Below are 18,168 nucleotides of genomic sequence, written 5' to 3' on the forward strand. Positions count from 1 at the left end.
ATTTTATTAGATTTACTTATATGAAACATATTTATACTCAGTTATAGTTATTATTTACTTAACGTAGTGTTAGAAATGTTAGCCTGATAGGTCTTATGTTTGTTTGCAAAATAAAAACATACCTCTTGATATATCATTCTATTATAATATTATATAATATATTATTATACTGTATAATACACATTAATTATTATTATATAATAACATACATTAATAATCTGTAAATTTAAATATAAGACAAACTACAAAACTATTTCAGTTTTTTTACTTCTTATGGATTATATGTCTGATATATTTTAATTAAATAAAGCTTTATTTTATGAATTAAAAAAATATATACATGACAAATATCAAAGATATAACATACTCTATTAACCATTTTGTAAATTTGTCATAAAAAATAAGAAATATTGAACGACATAATTTAAAATAATACAAAATATTAACCGATACTGTGTACTTTACGGGTCTCATCTTAGTTAAACACGCTTATTTGTTTACAATATCCACACACGTGTGGATATTGTAAACAAATGTGCCTTAGTGACGTCATAAACTCTTTCGTGGCAACTAGGTAATATTACAACGTATAAAATTGTCGATAGCAGTTAAATGAAACGTTTCAACAAGAATTTCAACTTTCGAATATAATTTTTAAAAAAGAAAGAAAAAAAAAATTGTTTCCGACACCGGGAATCGAACCCGGGCCTCCTGGGTGAGAGCCAGGTATCCTAACCACTAGACCATGCCGGATTCTGACTAGATAGCTTCAAAAGACACCTAAATACTGATAAAATAGTTAAATAAACACTACTAACAAGAGATTTTGTTTATATCTTTAACAATTTAATAAAAAAAAATTAAACAACGGCTACATTTTATATATCTTATACTTCTTATAAATAAATATTCCTTAAAAACATTCGTTTCTACGTCAGTTATGTTGTATATTCTACATTTGTCGGAGTTATTCGAAGTAATCGATACGAAATTTCCATTATTACCACGTGACTGACATGACGTCATGAAATAGCAAACCAAATAATAAAACAAAATTTAAAATTCAAGTAAAATATATTTGCCGATTAAAATATAAATCATAAAAATGACTTATCAGTGACGATATTTTAATAAGAAATTATACATGAGAAGTAAAAGGTCGTTGATATTCGGATTAATTATTAATTTTTAATAATACGCTTCGTTTCATTGGTTACAATTTTCCACACCCATTTAAACACTAGTAATAGGTCCAATTGCGCAATTCGTATTATTGAGTAAAATTTACGTCACTGTTGCCAAATTGTATCGAGGTGAATCACGTGTCTTTTATTTACAAAGGAATCTCAATTAGAAAAAGTAAGATAATTTCATTTATGTGTAGATTAAATTGAAGATATTGTTTAAATCACTTATTATTATAGTTATATTTAAAATAATAATAGTCATTCGGAATATCATTAGGAATTAAGGTCACCAAATGAGAAATTTACGTTAGCTTTCATGTTATATATTAATGTATATCAATATGGACTTCAGTCTCTTTCAGCTCTAATAACAATGTATGCATCTTCAACATTAGTTCTGTCTACTGTATCAGTCTTCTTATCTCCCTTCTTATCATAGAAAGACAGCCCTATGTACAGTACACCTTCTTGGTAATATTTGCATGTTCAGTTGCTTTAAATATGTCAGCATAGCCAGTATCAAACATTTGAGCAAGATCACTTTGTTGATCTTTAGGATTGAACTTCAGCTCAATTATTATTCCTGTCGTCCCACAAATTATCAGAACGTCAATTCTTCCTTGTCCCTTTTTTGTCTTTTTCTTCACATGTACTTCAGTATGTATGTCAAACTTTTGAATGTTGTACGCTAAAGTGAAGAGGATAGAGTGAAATGCATCTTTATTATCAGGCACTTTTGTATCACCAGAAAAAAGCATTGTCACTGATGATGCAAGTTGAATGAAGTTCACTTCTGTTGCATCGGCCACCAGATTCTGCAACACTTTTTGATAGCCACCAATATGATTCTTGTCAAGACAATATTTTTCTTGCCACAAGTCTGCATTGTAGCAATGTTTAATAAGTTCTGTTTTTACTTTTAAATTAGGTACACTCAAAATGCTACACTTATAACTTGTTTTCGAATCTGAATATTTGTATTTCGCTGAACTATTTAAGTAGCCACTATCAGCTAAAAATCATAGAAACAAATCAGCCTTACCAGTTATGTTTTATAACTCCATCACATCCTTCAATGCCATTACATCTTCAACTGTCACTGATTTGGGGGTTGTTATTCCAACCTCTTCACCGTTGATAAGTCTTTGGATGTGTTCTCAAATCTCCATGTTTGCAAACAGGGTTGTCATATTCTTTACGTATCCTGTATCAACCCAGTAAGTTGAATTTAAGTTGAGTAACACATGTTGTTGGAGTTGGTCCCAGTTAGAATATGACACTCGCTTCCGTTTATGTTTCTCTGTTTTTATGATTTTCTTCTGCAGAAGTTCCTGATGCAAGATGTTTAAAATGGACCAGGCATTGAACACGTCAACCCCACTTGCTGTCTTGTATCTACCGTACCAACAAGCAATCTTCTGTTTGCCTTTGCATCAACTCCTTAAATTCAGGTTTCTCCAGCAGCATATTGACATCTTCAGTTGTGAACCCATAAAACTGGAAAAATTCACTGGTTTTATTTAGGAATTCACAATGGTGAAGGACACCTTGTGTATCTGCCGAATGTGTACCTGCCAATCTCACACAAGCATTGATCAATGCTTGTTCCATATGTGGGTTGTTTTCAATGTTTCTCCCATCATATGTTTCAGTAGACCAAACATACAGTTTATATCCATAGTAGTTACTTTATCATTGATAACAGCATCAATGACTAGGTGCATCATATTCATCAATTAGGATGAAGATCTCTCTCCATAATGGATGTGCAACACTTCAGACGTATTTGAATCCATGTTTGATGTCACTTTCATCAAGTTCAGTACTCTTATCCTCATTAGAGTATTTAATGAAAGATACTATTAAGACAAAACTCATATTTCTGTCATTTAACAGTTCTTTTAAACAAATTACTGTGTAGATTATTACAGATGACTTATATTTGTTGTTATTTATAGTGTCTTGATAATCAATGTTAATTCGTATTGTTTGATAGTACTTCTCATTAGCAAATGATTTCAAATGATATTCTTAATTAAAGATAGGCCTACTGTATTATTTTTTGTATTTAGATTGTTAATAATTACAATGTTTATAAACTTGAATTTTCTTAGGTTGTAATTGATGTTAAAATATTTTTGGTTTATGTTATAACAATTGTTAATGTCGTCATTTAAATTGTGGGAATTATTAAATACATTTTCTGTGAAATCTCTAGATTTATAGTTCAAGTTTATCACATAAGTTTGTATTCTACACAATTTAATAATTGTAAATGATAGTCTGGATTTGATTAATGATCTGTATTTTAAAAATCTTAGAGGTCTTTGTTGTTATAATTTATATTAGAACATAAATATTTATTTTCTAATTTTTCTTAATATTTATTTATAGATCATATTGATTTTAACATATATATTACACAATACCGTTTTTGAAATATAGCAAGTCTTCACTTTGTTTCATTACAATGATGCGGATGAAAGATACAATATATTTGCAATAATCTACAATTATTGCTATTGAATTTTCGTTATAAACAGTAAAATTGATTCTATTAGGTAGGTAGGAATTAAATGCTGGAGGTTTAAAACATGATCCAATAGGAAACTTAACTCTACATCATTTATCATATGGTAAAATTGATTTTGTTACATATTGTTCCAATTAACATTGTAATTTCTAAAAACATATTGATGATGTTAAGTGAGAACTTGCTATATTTCCTTTTTAATTTATTATATGCAGCACTATTAAGAAAAAAGCTGGGGATTTTTCCCCAGGCCTGGGAGAAAACTTAGGGACCCGTGGTGATTCCAAATCCTATAAAATTAATTTTATTTTTAATAATATAAAATAAAATTCTTAAGACTGCTTTTTAATAATAAAAAAAACATATTTCATTTGTTCAAAAAACAAAAGGTAAAAGGGGCCTGCTTTCCCACCAGGTTCCTGCTTATCACCAGGTCCCATACAAGCTTCTGATAGTTCTTTTTATAAGTTATCATGCTTCTAAGGAAATGAATAAAAAAAGATATTGAATTTTGACAAAAAATTCTAGTTTTATTAATTATTTGGATAATTACTTATTTTAATATTAATTTTTAATTTATTTTTCATTTTGATTTGATATTCTTTTATTTTAAGGTTATTAAAGAAAGGAATTAGAAATATGTTAATATAATAATTTAAATTTAGAAAGAATAGATGGGATGGGATGTTAAAGGAAAGGCCTGACTCAATGGTATAGCCTTGGGAAAGAAAGGGGGATAGGTAAGGTAGTAGAGAGTGGGGTGGGTGGGGATGAGGAAGGGGGGGGAAAAAAAAAAAAAAAAAAAAAAAAAAAAAGGAGGAGGAAAGGAGGGCTGTAGGGCGTCTGCCGGGAACTGAGGAGGATGCAATTGAAACAGAAGGGACCGCAAGTAGAAAGTAAACAAAAGGGGGTAAGACGCGACGGTAACCAATTAGGGGGAGCGAGCTACAGGAGTAACCATAGCAGCAGGGAACCGGAGAGAGGAGGTAGAGGTTAGTAAGGGATAGGTGTCGGAAAATGATGCACCAAGATACAGGGTATGGCAAGGAAGTTACATAGAACGGATGTTGAACATAAAACAGCAGAAATACAAAGACCAGTGGATAAAAATGTAACAGAGGATGAATGGTACAGGATACGGAGATTGTACATAATACGGGGGGAGACGGAATACAGTGGTTATACAATAAGCAAAGAATGTACAGTACATTATACAATGGTAGCCTTATGATAAAGGATAAATAAAATATAATGGTTAAACATGATGAGAAAGAGCTCGATGATGCCAAAGTTAAACAGGATACAACACACTAGGCTGAATAGGAGCATGGTAACACTGCAACGAGGATGTGGAAATATGAGTTGCTTTTAGAAGGTCTGTTGATAGTTCATAAGATTAAGGTTGTGAACAAAGTTTGTAAAGGCACAGAAGATTTTCCTATTGTCGATGAAGGTGTTTAGTTTACAGGGCCAGTGGTGCCCGTCTTTTTCCACCAGTTGCCTCAGATGAGAGCGGTGAGTAACGTACTTAGTGCAAGTAAAGATAAGGTGATGAGGATCATCACCTTCTACACCGCAGTCACACAGACCGTTGCCTTTCTTTAAGAAACGACAAAGGTAGGCCTTAAAGTTACCATGTGCCGTCATAATCTGAGTGAGAGCATGCGAGGTTTCTAGGTGTTTGTTAAACATCCTATTGTTAACATTAGGGATGAATTCATGAGTGATGCGACCGGTGTTGCTTTTATCCCACTCATTTTGCCACCTGTCCATGATGATATTATTAAGTTTGCTACAGAGATAGGACATTGGGAGTGACGAGTGGTTGCAATTCGTTGCAATATCCTTAGCTTTTTTGGCCAAGTGGTCAGCTCTATCATTCCCGACGTTTCCAGAGTGACCTCTTATCCAGTAGAAGTTTATTTTGGTGGAGTCTTCGAGTGCATATATTAACTTGAGGCTGTTTTCAATTATGGGGAGTTTGACATTTTCATTTTTAATTTGATGGAGGGCAATCCGGCTATCACTGATAATATTGATTGTCCTGTGTTGTAGCCATTGGATATTAGTATGAATATACTTTAATGAGTTGAAGATTGCTAGTGATTCTGCCTGGTTAATAGAGCAATTTTTATGCAGTTTGTATACTGCTTGCCAAAAGTTCCTTTTTGAAGAATCTTCGAGGCATACTGAGGCACCTACATCATCTGACGTTTTCGAGCCGTCGGTAAAGAAGTTGAGGCCGTTCGGGATAAAGGTTTCTTTGAGGTAAAAGTTGCTAGAGATATTATTGGCTGGGTGTTTGTTTTCCATTTTCGTGTTAAGGTCAATACCATTCTTAACAATTTCATTGACAAGAGAGTGGGTAAGATCAGGAAGCTTTAAGTCGGAGATGTGTTTATGGAGTTGATCTTGATTGATGTCTGCTGTGATCATCTTTATGAAGAGATTCTTAATATACCTGTATAAGATAGTCAGATGAATAGGGAGTAGCCCTGCAATAACCAATAGGGCATCCGTAGGAGCTGTTCTATAGGATTTGGTAATTGCAATGGCTGAGGTCCGTTGTGCTGAGAGGAGTTTACGGCGTATGTGGGTCTTGGCAACAGCATGGCCCCAGACCTCACAGCCATACGTGAGAATTGGCTCTACGGCCCCCTTGTAGATTGTCCTGCTGTTTTGATGATTTAAGCCCCAGTAATTACGGGCGATGCACCTAAGTGCATGATTAACTCTAACAGCCTTGTCGTAAGTGTAGTGGATGTGGTCCCTCCAAGTCAGTTTTGGGTCTAGGATCAGACCTAGATACTTGATATTGTTTGTCCACTGGATTTTTTGATTGTTAATTTTAATAGAAGGACGCTTCTGAAGGGGATTCCCTTTAGGGAAAACCATACAGTTACATTTATTATAATTGATAATGAGCTTGTTCTCCTCACTCCACTTGTGTACCAACTTCAGCAGATTATTAGTATAAGTCTGTAAGGTATCATGATTATGATGGCTTAGCAGGATGGCTGTGTCGTCTGCATAGCCTTGAATATATGGGTCTCCATTTAGATTTGTTCCTTTAGTGATGTTCAATAGACCATTATATAGGATATTCCAAAGGAGAGGTCCTGATTTTGAGCCCTGAGGGCATCCTCTCGAGATAAACGATCTATAGTGGATTTTACCAGTCTCAATTGCCATTACCTCCCTTTCCGAAAGGAAGCTGCGAAGAAGTTTTAGAATGTTGGCCGGACAGTTTGTTTTGATCAGAGTAGACAGGATGGCTGGCCACCATGCGTGGTCGAAAGCGCCCTTGAAGTCAATGGTGACCATCATGGTGTGCCTACCTTCGAGTTTTGCAGTCTGAATATATTGGATGATTTTTCCAATGGCCTGATGTGTATTCTTACCTTTTCTAAAGCCATATTGTGCTTCATTTAGGGCTGCCTGATTCTCGAGGTGATGGAGGATTCTTCCCGCCATCAGTGCATCCAGAACCTTCCCAATCACTGCTAGGAGAGAGATTGGGCGATAGCCGGAGGCGTCAGTCGGTGATGAGTTCTTCTCTTTTTGAATGAGTCTAACAGAGGCTTCTTTCCAAAGTTTTGGGAAGTATCCCAGAGATAAACACTTGTTGAACAGTATGAGAAAAGTGGTGGGGATGGCAGAGAACGCATGCTGGGCCATCCTCCAATCGATAAGATCTGGGCCTGGGGCCTTTCTCTTCTTTATCCTTTGAAATTCTTTGCCAATTTCGTTTGAAGTGAAAGGACAATCATTGCAAGTAGTTAATTCCTTTTGGCTTTTTTCCCTCGTGTTTTTATGTTCTGCGGAGTCGTTAATAGGATCATCAGGGGGGAAAAGAGCTGAGAAAATAGCTCTATATGTCTCTCTCAGGTTGGTGGTATGAATATTGGGATTAGAAATGGTGGCCGGAATGGTAGAGGCTTTGTTTTTTTTAATTACAGTATAATATGGAATACTCCAAGGGCCCTTTGAGTTAGAAGAAGTGCAGAAGTTCTTCCAAGAATTACTTCTAGTGCGATTTATGAGAGTTTTATAATCCCTGAAAAGAGTTAGGTACGTCTGCTTAAGAGAGAGTTTAGTAGTGGGGTCTACCTCTCGCACGTAGCGCCTCTTTGCCGCCCGGACTTTTTTCCTGTTTGTCTCCAGTTCCTTGTTCCACCAGGGAGCCGAGGGCTTTTTAGCTTTGATGTGGGTGGACCAATAGAATGCTTCCCTTAGAGCCCTTTGGAGCTGTTCAACAGCGATGTCAATTTCCTGACAAGAGTTGATGCTAATGAGGTCAGAGGGGTCCCACATACATTTGATATTTTCCTCATAATGATCCCAATTTGTGTTGTTACAGATGTTGATGTTAGCAGGGCAGTTGATGTCTGTTATCTTGGTAAGGATGTAAGCATGGTCGCTTGCAGAAACCTGATGCTGAGTCCTGCAGTCGATGTTAAATATGGTAGATTTCCTGTTGCCCAGACATAGGTCGATCCAACTTTTCCCGTTACTACTGGAGAAAGTTGGAAGCGTGCTGACGTTATAGGACTGAATGTCCAGTTCGGTCATAAGTTCACAGACTGCACGGCCCCTTGAATCTTCTACTGGGCTGTGCCAGATCGGTGATTTTGAATTAAAATCTCCACAGATGAGTATAGAGTTAGCAGGGAGTTCTTTAAAGATGTCTCTAATTTCTTGTAGGGGAGCCTCTATTTCCTCCGAAGGCGGGCAGTAGGCACTGATAATAAAAATTTGACGCTCTCCATAGTCAACACTGATCGTAGTGGTATAAATTTTGCTACACTGAGTGACTAGCTGGCAGTTAAGGTGCCTATTGGTTATCATGAAACCTGTGCGGATCGGGTAATTGTCTATTCGTCTAGTGAGGATTTTACCACTTCCAAGCATTGAGACCGTATTATCGCGAAGGTAGGGCTCCTGGAAAACTAGGATGTCTGCTTCTTTCTCAATTATTGCTTGTATTGCATTAGTGGAAGCAGCCATGCTCCGTTGGAGATTGATTTGCAGTATATTTAGAGAACTTTTTGTCTTGTTTTTATTTTTCAGATAGGTAGCTTTTATGTTATTGTCCATACTGGGGGATGGGATAAGAGGAGGCTGACTATTCATAATGGGTGTTGTGAACTTGATTAGCTCTGTGCCATTTTGTTATTGGGCAGTGTTTATCAAATGCATTATGATTAGTATTCATTGCCTTATTCTCTGGTACGGTTTTGTTATAATTGATACAGTTTATACATTTCGGTTCCTTCTGTAGGTTAGGACAGTCCTTAAATTTATGACGTCTAGTGCAATGGCTACAGCGTTGCCTATCCTCACATCTATGTGAGGTGTGCCAGTATCCCGAACAGTTAAAGCATCGGATGGTTGAGATGTAATCATCCACGGTTAGGGAGTACCATCCCACGAAGACCCTTTTTTCTTGCATAAGTATGTTCCTAATACTAGGAGTAACGCTTAGGATTACATGCCTTGAATGAGTTGTTCCTTTTGGTTGAAAGCTATGGCTCAGTTTGGTGTTTTCCATGAAGTCTTCCTGTGTGATTTGTTCCTTTATTTGATGGTTCTGATCATATATTTGCTGAATTAGCTCTTCATTTTCTGTGCTGTTTGGCACATTGAGTAGTATTATTTTCGGGAGCTTTTTATTTCGCTCTGTTACTCTAATTTGCTGTGAGAGGTGCTCATTGTTTTGTATTGCTGTTTTTAAGGATATTAGGTCCTGCTCGTCATGCAGCTGTATTGCAATATCTCCACTTGGGAGAGGCCTCACATGGTTTATTTTGACTCCAAGTTGTCTTGGGTCGATGTGAGATTGCACTATATTCATTGTTTCCTCTGGTAGAGGGACAGGCTGATTTGGGTCTTTGACTGCTGATACGATGATGTTGTGGTTAGCTTTCTTAGGGTTCTTTCTCCCCTCTAACTTTGCTGAATTTTCAGAAATTAATTTAGTCGTTTTACTCATTGATTTTAGATTTCTCTTTAGGACGTCCGAGAAGGATCCCTTATCCAGAGAAGATACTGGCTTTGAAAGTTCCTTGACCCTTTCTCTTAGCGCTAGGACCACTCCAAAAATTTGGTTAGCGGCCGCATGCAAACTGACGGCCGCTACCCTGGCATGGGTCCGTTCTTCTTTATTGACAGCTATGCTCATGTTTGTTGGAATACAGTTGAGAATGGTTTCCAGGTGTCCATTGATTGATGTTATAAGATCTTCTTCGATGAAGCTATTGTTTAAACTTTCTGCTGCACTTTCCCTTGACATGTCAGGAGAGGTAATTTACTCAGCAGGTTAGGTTGTATAGCACAAATAAAACGATACCCGGCAAGGACCGGCTTTGCAATAAGAGTTATGATCAGGGCTAAAACTTGCCACAGCAGCGGCTTAAGCAACTAGTGTGACGTCTGAGGTAGTTGAGAGGCGCTGAACGGCGACCTCACGCCGAATGGCTAGGACTTCCACGTGGCTGAGAACAATGCTCTTTGTTCGGTGCGGGATTTTGAGCGGCAATGATGTGGCTCTTAATTAATGGATTACCACGATATTTGCATGGTATATTAACTTCATATCAGAGCATACAATATCAGTCGTAGAAGAATGTAATCCAGTACGATCACGCGTAACGGCGACAAAGTCCAAAGACGCGTGCGACGATGGCCACTCAGTGCAACGTTCGATTCGAAGAGAAAAATAATAAGACAAGTGTACTCACAGAAACCAGGCTTTTTACACGTCCCAATGATATATAATTTATCGGTGTCTACCTCACCAATTATCCAAGTTTTCGATCAAAACACGGAGCACGTTAATCCAACACCACGGAACGACGATGACCAATACTTTCTTTAGAAAGAATAGATATTAATATTGAATTAATATGAAAGTTCTGAAATAGTTATGAGGCAATAACAACTTCTTCTAGTAACACTGGAGTGCTTAACACAGAGACACAGTTTAAAAACCTTTCACAGTCACATACGGCATACGGAGGCGTGGGAGATATATAAAACCAGCGTCAAAGGCACCTGCATCAACAGTAAGGACGGGGACTTGGTCGCGCATGCGTGGAGATTCCTGTTCGAGGAATTCGAATGGTGCCAGGAGGAGGGGTGAAATGTGACACGTAGGTTATTTATTTTATGGGCTACACTGTTCTGGCAATCGTGAGGGGATAACTTTTACTTTTAGTTGTCAACCTGAAGAAGGCCTCGGTGGAGGCCGAAAATGTTCGTTGGTTCTCTATACAACACTGTGAAAGGTTTTTAGATTGTGTCTCTGTGTATAGTTATGAGATTACTGTGAAGAAAATTATATAAAAACATAATACTTCTATGATTTCAATATCAGAATATCAGAACTGGAAAATAGAAAAAAAAACACAAAAATAAATCTTATATTATTTCTTAGAAGCTTCTGATAACAATATAATATAATTAAAATGTGTTGGACAAGTAAAATTTAAAAAAATAGATTGTGAAATATCACAATATACTTTTTATTGCTTTATCATATCATCATTGAGAGTATATTTTTTTAAAATGAACTAAAAAATAAAGTTAAAAATTCAATTTTGTTTTTCAATTGATAAATTTTGTCTGTTTCAAGTCACTTATCTATTACAGTTTATCTATCTTTTCACATATGCAAAAAAATACTTTTTGATATACAATAATTAGAATACTGTTTCAATTCATAATATGTACAGTACATATCAATAATTTCTTATATCTCTGTACATTGAGTAATATTAGACAATGTTAAAACTGTGGAAATAAATGCAATAAAAATTGGCAATTATACTATTGTGATTTTCATCCACTTTTGATAATATTTACATTATCTTCATCAGGCTATTAAAACAAAAATTGAATAAAAACATTAGAATATAAATACAAAAGTCATCATGTTTTCAAAATGCATATTTAGAATAATTTACAGCTTTTTGTTGTTTGTGTTTTAATAGTTTTAACACCATAAGATAATTAAATGCACACACATGTATGCATTGGATTTACTTAATATATTTTAAATTCTGTAAAATATATTTTTTTTGTAATAGAAAAAAAAAAAAAAAAAATATTTGAAAGAAATTACTTTAAATTAATAATAATTAAAATTAATTTATATTGTAGATGGCACAGTTTCCTGCATCTCTAGGAATTTCTAGACCAACTCCAGCGACATGTGTTACTCAAGTCGAACTATTTGTGAGTTGTCGCTGTTTGATTGACAGAGATGCAACTTCGAAATCTGACCCAATAGTTGTGCTTTATTTAAATGTTGGAGGACGTTTTACTGAAGTAAGTTTTTAAAACTTAAAATATATCTATGCAAGAGAATTAAATATTCTGTAGTCAGAATAAAATTTAATAATTCAATTATGTTTTAATTTTTTACAAATTTTTCTTAAATATAAATCCTAGTAAAAATATTATTTTACTGTTTTTAAATGATATCAAGTGACTTTTGGACAGTTTTAAATGATAAGAATGATATTACTTCATATCAGTTGATGAAATAATTACAAGTAATATCATTTTATGTCATTTGAGACTGTCCAAAATGATATCATTTCTGTAATAGTTTCTGATTGATTTCAAATGATACCAAGTGCATTGTTAAACAGTTTTATAGATGTCAGAGGTTTTTAATTAACAATAAAATTTCTTAAAGATATTTTCAAAAGCTTTTGGGTATGGGCATGATGTCAAATGTTATAGATGATATCAAGTGATGTCAGTCACAACATGAATATCACTTTACATTAGTTGTTGTTAAAGATTCAAAAATCAAAAACATATAAAACATTTTAACAGATAAGAATGATTGATATTACTGTGTGTTGAGTATAACATAGTTCAAGTGCTGTCATGTCATACAATTTTCCAACAACTGACATCAAGTCATACATCATATCATTTGAAATCATGTATCATTGACTTCATTTCAAATGATATTTTTACTAGGAAAATTCTCCCAGATAAAATTTAGTATTCACTTTTATAACCACTTAAAAGAGATATTTCGGACAAATAAACTAACATGTTATGTCCTTTGAATCTGATGCTCACCCAAGTTCAAGAATTACTCAGAAGACGATTAATTCTCAGATATTTTATTTAAATGCATTTTGGATTGGAATCCTTGCTGTTCCCTCTTCAGTAAAGGTACAATCTGCAACAGGACCTACATCGATATTTCGGACTCTTTGAAATATCGGTGTAGGCTCTGTTGCAGATTAAATTGTTCAGTCCGTGGATAAATTCTATATAAATCTGCATCTCAAGGTCAAGGTGCAGTTCTCTGTTCATTTTTCCCTAACCTTGTTTTGCCAATCCATTTTCTCTATTACTCTGCTTGCATCTACCAGTCAACTTAGTATGTTTTCTTCAAGCACTTTTTTGATCTAGCCGTGGAACACAAATTCATTCTATGCTGCAGCAATCTGTTATCAAGTATCTTCTCCTTTGGTGGCTCCTAATAAGTGCATGACTTTGTCTCTTGGAAACACAGAAGTTACCATCTTACACCTCTGCTTGAGAGTGGTGTTTTGCAAATCTGTAGAGTAAATGATCCTTGTCAATAACTCCTCTCCAGGCCCAGCATTATCCAAACTTGTAGTGACTTTACAAACTATTGATCTAAATCCCAAGAACATCTTTGTGATTTGAATAACTTAAGTAGACAAAAGAAGGTTAGATGTAAGCAACAATTTCTGTATCAATAAACGAAAAAATTTGTAAAGGTGTTTTGAGTCTAAATCTATTAGACCCACAAACATGGTTTATATCTTCAAACCCTCCTTGGTTCAGTTTCCTGACAAATTAGGTATCGGGTGGCGACAATTAGCACCACATATTCTTACGCTTATATTTACCTTATATCTCGGCGGATAAGACGACCTTCAGATAAGATGAGGTATAAATTTTCGTCAAAGTTTTATAGTTTTAGCATATATCTGTCCTATAAGACGACTCCCAAACTATCAACGTCCTGTGAATTTAGTTTAGATCAGCGATTATTATCTGAATAATAATACTGTGTAGCGTATACGGAATTATGTCCTTTTTGTAATTTTTCGAATGAACAAATTTTATTTTCTTGCACTGCCTTGCGATTGTTGCAAACGTTCGCACTGATTTGGCATTCGGGTAATGACTGACTATTCACAAAAACGTCGTATGGGCTATTCTATTTTGTGCACATACCCTATTCTCTACTAGTAAATAATTACGGTTTGTTTGTTTTTTTTTTATAATTGTTTTAATTTATATAAATTTCAAACTAAATTTTTTGTATCTGTCCTATAAGACGATCCCCGATTTTCGGGGCTTTTTTTTATGATTCAACTATCGTTTTATCCGCCGAGATATATGGTATTTATATTTGTTGCAGAATATTATTTTATTTTTAATATAAACATTTTTATGTATTATTTTTTAAATGTTCATTACATTGTTATGTTTTAAATTAAATTAATTAATTCTTTCTTTAAATCTGTAGGTGGGAAGGACAGAAATCATAAAAAATAACCACAATCCAGATTTTTGTAGATCAATCAAAATAGATTATTTTTTTGAAGAAGTTCAAAAATTGAAATTTGTTGTATATGATATTGATAATGATACTAAAACTCTTGCCGATGATGATTTTCTGAGTGTACTGGAATGTACTTTAGGAGAGGTAAGAAATGAAAGATTAATTGAAAGTTTATGTTTATTTTTATAAATAAATCTACAAATAATTTTTATAAGTTAATTTTAAATGATCATTATAAAAGTGCTATTATTATTAATAGCCTATAGTTAACAGTGGTGTTGCGAGGGGAGTGCAAGGGGATGTATCATACCCCCTGGGTGCCACTCGCACAGGGGCACCCAAATGGTCTCCAAGACAAACTATATGTGTTTCTGGAGAAGGGAGGAGGGCACCAATAAAGTGTCGTGCCCCGGGTGCCTGTTATGTTTGCTACACTACTGATAATTAATACCATTTCTGATAATGTATATTTATAATATTGAAGTACAAATCAAAATGAATGTCTTTTTGGACTTTTGAAAAATAAATAAAATATGTTGAATTAATGAAAAAATTAATTTCATAATGTTAAAATTTTAATAAAAATGTATTTGAGAATTTCTGTATATTTGATTTTGTAAATAGCTTTCAGATATCATGATTAAAAGTTTTATCATAAATTAATACATTGTTCAGAAATGAATTTTATACACCCATGGTCTCAAATTCTCCAGATTTTTATAAAATATTTTGTTATAAAGGAAAAATTGAAATAATTTGTAGTTTAATTTCCAAATACTTTCAGCTTTATAAAAAAATATTTTAAACAATAAAGAAGTTCAGGACAAAGTAAAAATTAAATGCAGTGCATAATGAGCAGAATAACAATTTATAAGAAACAATTATAGTTTTACTAAATATCAGTAATGTTTAGAAAAACTAGTTCATTGAAAAAATATTTTCTAGTTCATTTTTGAAAAACATTTTAATATTATATATAAGGTCTGGATTTGTACGTGTGTGCATGTCTTTTTCCTTAAGTCGTACGATGCTAAAACCTTGATAAAAACACAATTTGGGTCCATGTGCATCAAATTTAGGTTGTCCAGCAATGAGTATTTTATATGCATTTATCATTTTTAGTGTATATTTTGCAGATTTAATGTTTTCCAGCCTAAATTAGTGCTTTATAAACTTTATAGCTTGTTTGAGGGATGGCAGGTGCTATTTCTTCAAATGGTTTATAGTCTATTTCTGCTATCTTTGTAGTGAATTTTTATTTATGCATGTACAGTTCATGTGAGAAATATTACTCTGCCATCCAATTACATATGAGTGCACAGAATTCAAATGCTTTAAATTGCAACACTAAACATGATTTTCACACTTTTCCAACACTAAATTTAATCAAAACAAATGCTTTTAGCCTGATTGATAAGTGTTCATCAGGTTTTTAAAAAGAGCTTTATTTTTGGAATACAATGTTCTTTGACATAAATTATGTTCAATTAAGTGCTACAAAGTAGGCAGCAATGCCATAAGTGTACTTGTGTTGAGGCCTGTAGGCCATCCCCTCCTTATCAAGAGAAATGCTAACCAACTCTTCTTTCATGTTTTTCTAAATGCTAAAAAAAAAAACAAAAAAAAAAAAACATAATTTATATCAAAGAATATTGTATTCCAGAAATAGTCTTTATTTAAAAACCAGATGAAGGCTTATCAATTAAGTCAAAAATGTTTGTTTTCATTAAATTTAGTTGCTGGAAAAGTGTGAAAGGTGTGTTTAGTATTTTTATATAATTAGGCTGACCAGTGAAAGGTTGATAATAAACTATATATTACTAGTTTGCATATTATTAACATATATTATTTTAATACCAAGTGTTCTGGAGGTTATTGGATATGTTGCTACTCTCAGGCTTAAAAGTCTGCAACTCCATAAGCATGTGGTCAGCTGGAAGCCCATAAAGTTCACTTGTGGCCCAACATGTAGAAAAAAAATGCTCTTCACTGGGCTGGAGTATTTAACCAATATATTTTGGTCTGTTAGAATATGATTTTTTTTCATTAATTATACTTAAATTTAATTTAGTGATTAACAATTTGAAATTTAATATTTGTTAAGAATGAATTTTTGAAATTATATATTTTTTGTATTGTAATTTTATATTTAAAAGATATATTAACTTTCTCAATTTCTGATAAATAAGGTCTCATTTTAAGAAGAAATTAAATAAAGATAAAAAAGTATGAAGTTTGAATTTAAAATATAGTTTTTATATCATTATTTTATAATTATTAAAGATTGTTTCTTCATCTCCCTGTACAAGACAACTGTTATCAAAATCAGGTCATAAACAAAAGAGCAAAATAATTGTAAGTATAATATTTTGCTTTTGATATAACATAAAAATTCTTTAAAGTTATATATGTCACTAGTTTATTTATTTATTTTATAATATATCTTATATATATTCAATTACATTCTGGCATTCAAATACACCCAGTCTTTCAATAAACCTGGGGAATTAAAGATTTTTTAAAAATAAACTCTGGGTTGAAAAGCATGGGAAACTTTGAGGTACTGTGCTGTATGGGGTAATGTAGTTTAAAGTAACAAGTAAAGAAGTTAACTAAAATTCTACCTCTTCAAATTATCTAGTCAGACAGCACTTTCTGTTCCATAGGAATATTTTTGACAATAAAATTATGTTGTCAAATATTGAGTGTGGGATAGCATATTCGAGTTCATTAGTCGAGAGGTTATAAGTCAAAGGGTAATTAAGAAAACTCAAATTGGAAAGAGATGGTAAGTGTGAACCAGAAGAAAGTAGTCAAGATTTTGATTCTGATGACATTGTAACCAGGGAATAGTTGGGGACCCAGGTCCCCCTTTGTAATGAAACAGTTAATAAAAATGCTAAATATATGTAGAATAATTTAATTGATAAGTTAAATATATATAAATTATTAACTTGGTAGTTGTTTTAGTTCATTATGAAAGTATTAAAATCTGTAGTGATTTATATTAAATTTTTATTTGGGTCTCCCTTTATATCAGGTCTGGTTATACTACTGGGCATCACAGTAGATCTGAATGACAATGTAATGACTGAATTGAGTTAACTATGAAAACAATAATTATTTTAAATATTATACCTGTAATTCATATATATAGTCAATAAATAGTTTTAATAGTTCAAAAAACATACAAGTAATTCAGGTGTTTCTTTCAATGTTTACTCATCTCCTGTTGTATAGTAATAAACCTAGCTTTGAAAAAACTCCAGACCTTTGATTAAATCTTGAGGGGTACATTTTAAAAATAAACTCCTCCAGGGTTTAGTCAAGGAAATAACATTATGTGTATACAATTACACAGAATACACCATGAATAACTGTTCATAGGAGAGAAATGTGAGCAAGGGTGTATTAAGTTCTTGTCATTTGTTTTACTCTTTAATTAACTTGGTTTCATTTTCTCAATTGTCAACACTATATTCTGGCATTAATGAATTCACTGCTACATTTCCTCTATTCATGCACAAAACCGAGTTCCTACTCACATAAACTTCTCACCATTGCTCTCATATGGACAGTTATTCATGATGTACTCTGTATGTATGGTACATATATGATCAAATAAAATTATATAAAAATATTAAAAAATTATTTTCGTCAATTTAATATTTCCAAGGGAATTTCCCCTATATTGGGGGGAATACAGATAGTAATATTAAGTTACATTTTATTTTATGTACATATGTAGGAAAAGACATAATATAGAAACATAGATCAATAAGTTTACATGATTCACCAACGTAACATTAATTGATGTTTTAACAACTCAAAAAATACAAGTTGCCTTAGTCATTCATTTTCTAAATTCAAAGTTGTATTGG

General features: G+C 33.3%; 1 protein-coding gene, 2 non-coding genes and 1 pseudogene across 3 annotated transcripts in view; 1 reads left to right on the forward strand and 3 right to left on the reverse strand.

The window, feature by feature from the left end:
• Nucleotides 1-681: 681 nt before the first annotated feature.
• Nucleotides 682-753, reverse strand: TRNAE-CUC (transfer RNA glutamic acid (anticodon CUC)). Its single transcript has one exon. It is a non-coding gene; the product is annotated as a tRNA-Glu (tRNA).
• A 508-nt stretch (nt 754-1,261) lies between these two features.
• The window catches only part of LOC136978830 (copine-3-like), a 39,141-nt gene continuing 22,234 nt past the window's right edge, over nt 1,262-18,168 (forward strand). Inside the window, exons 1-4 of the mRNA XM_067274650.1 lie at nt 1,262-1,359; nt 11,881-12,048; nt 14,252-14,431; nt 16,571-16,642. Of these exons, the coding sequence (XP_067130751.1) occupies nt 11,881-12,048; nt 14,252-14,431; nt 16,571-16,642 (420 nt within the window). The 5' untranslated portion in view covers nt 1,262-1,359. The remainder of the gene's footprint in view (nt 1,360-11,880; nt 12,049-14,251; nt 14,432-16,570; nt 16,643-18,168) is intronic.
• LOC136978807 (uncharacterized) lies at nt 1,616-2,960 on the reverse strand (annotated as a pseudogene).
• On the reverse strand, nt 15,763-15,885 carry LOC136978833 (U6atac minor spliceosomal RNA). The gene has a single exon (XR_010881293.1). It is a non-coding gene; the product is annotated as a U6atac minor spliceosomal RNA (small nuclear RNA).

The sequence above is a fragment of the Centruroides vittatus genome, unplaced genomic scaffold, assembly GCF_030686945.1.
Source record: "Centruroides vittatus isolate TY-2023 unplaced genomic scaffold, ASM3068694v2 contig_551, whole genome shotgun sequence".
Classification (NCBI taxonomy): Eukaryota; Metazoa; Arthropoda; class Arachnida; order Scorpiones; family Buthidae; genus Centruroides; species Centruroides vittatus.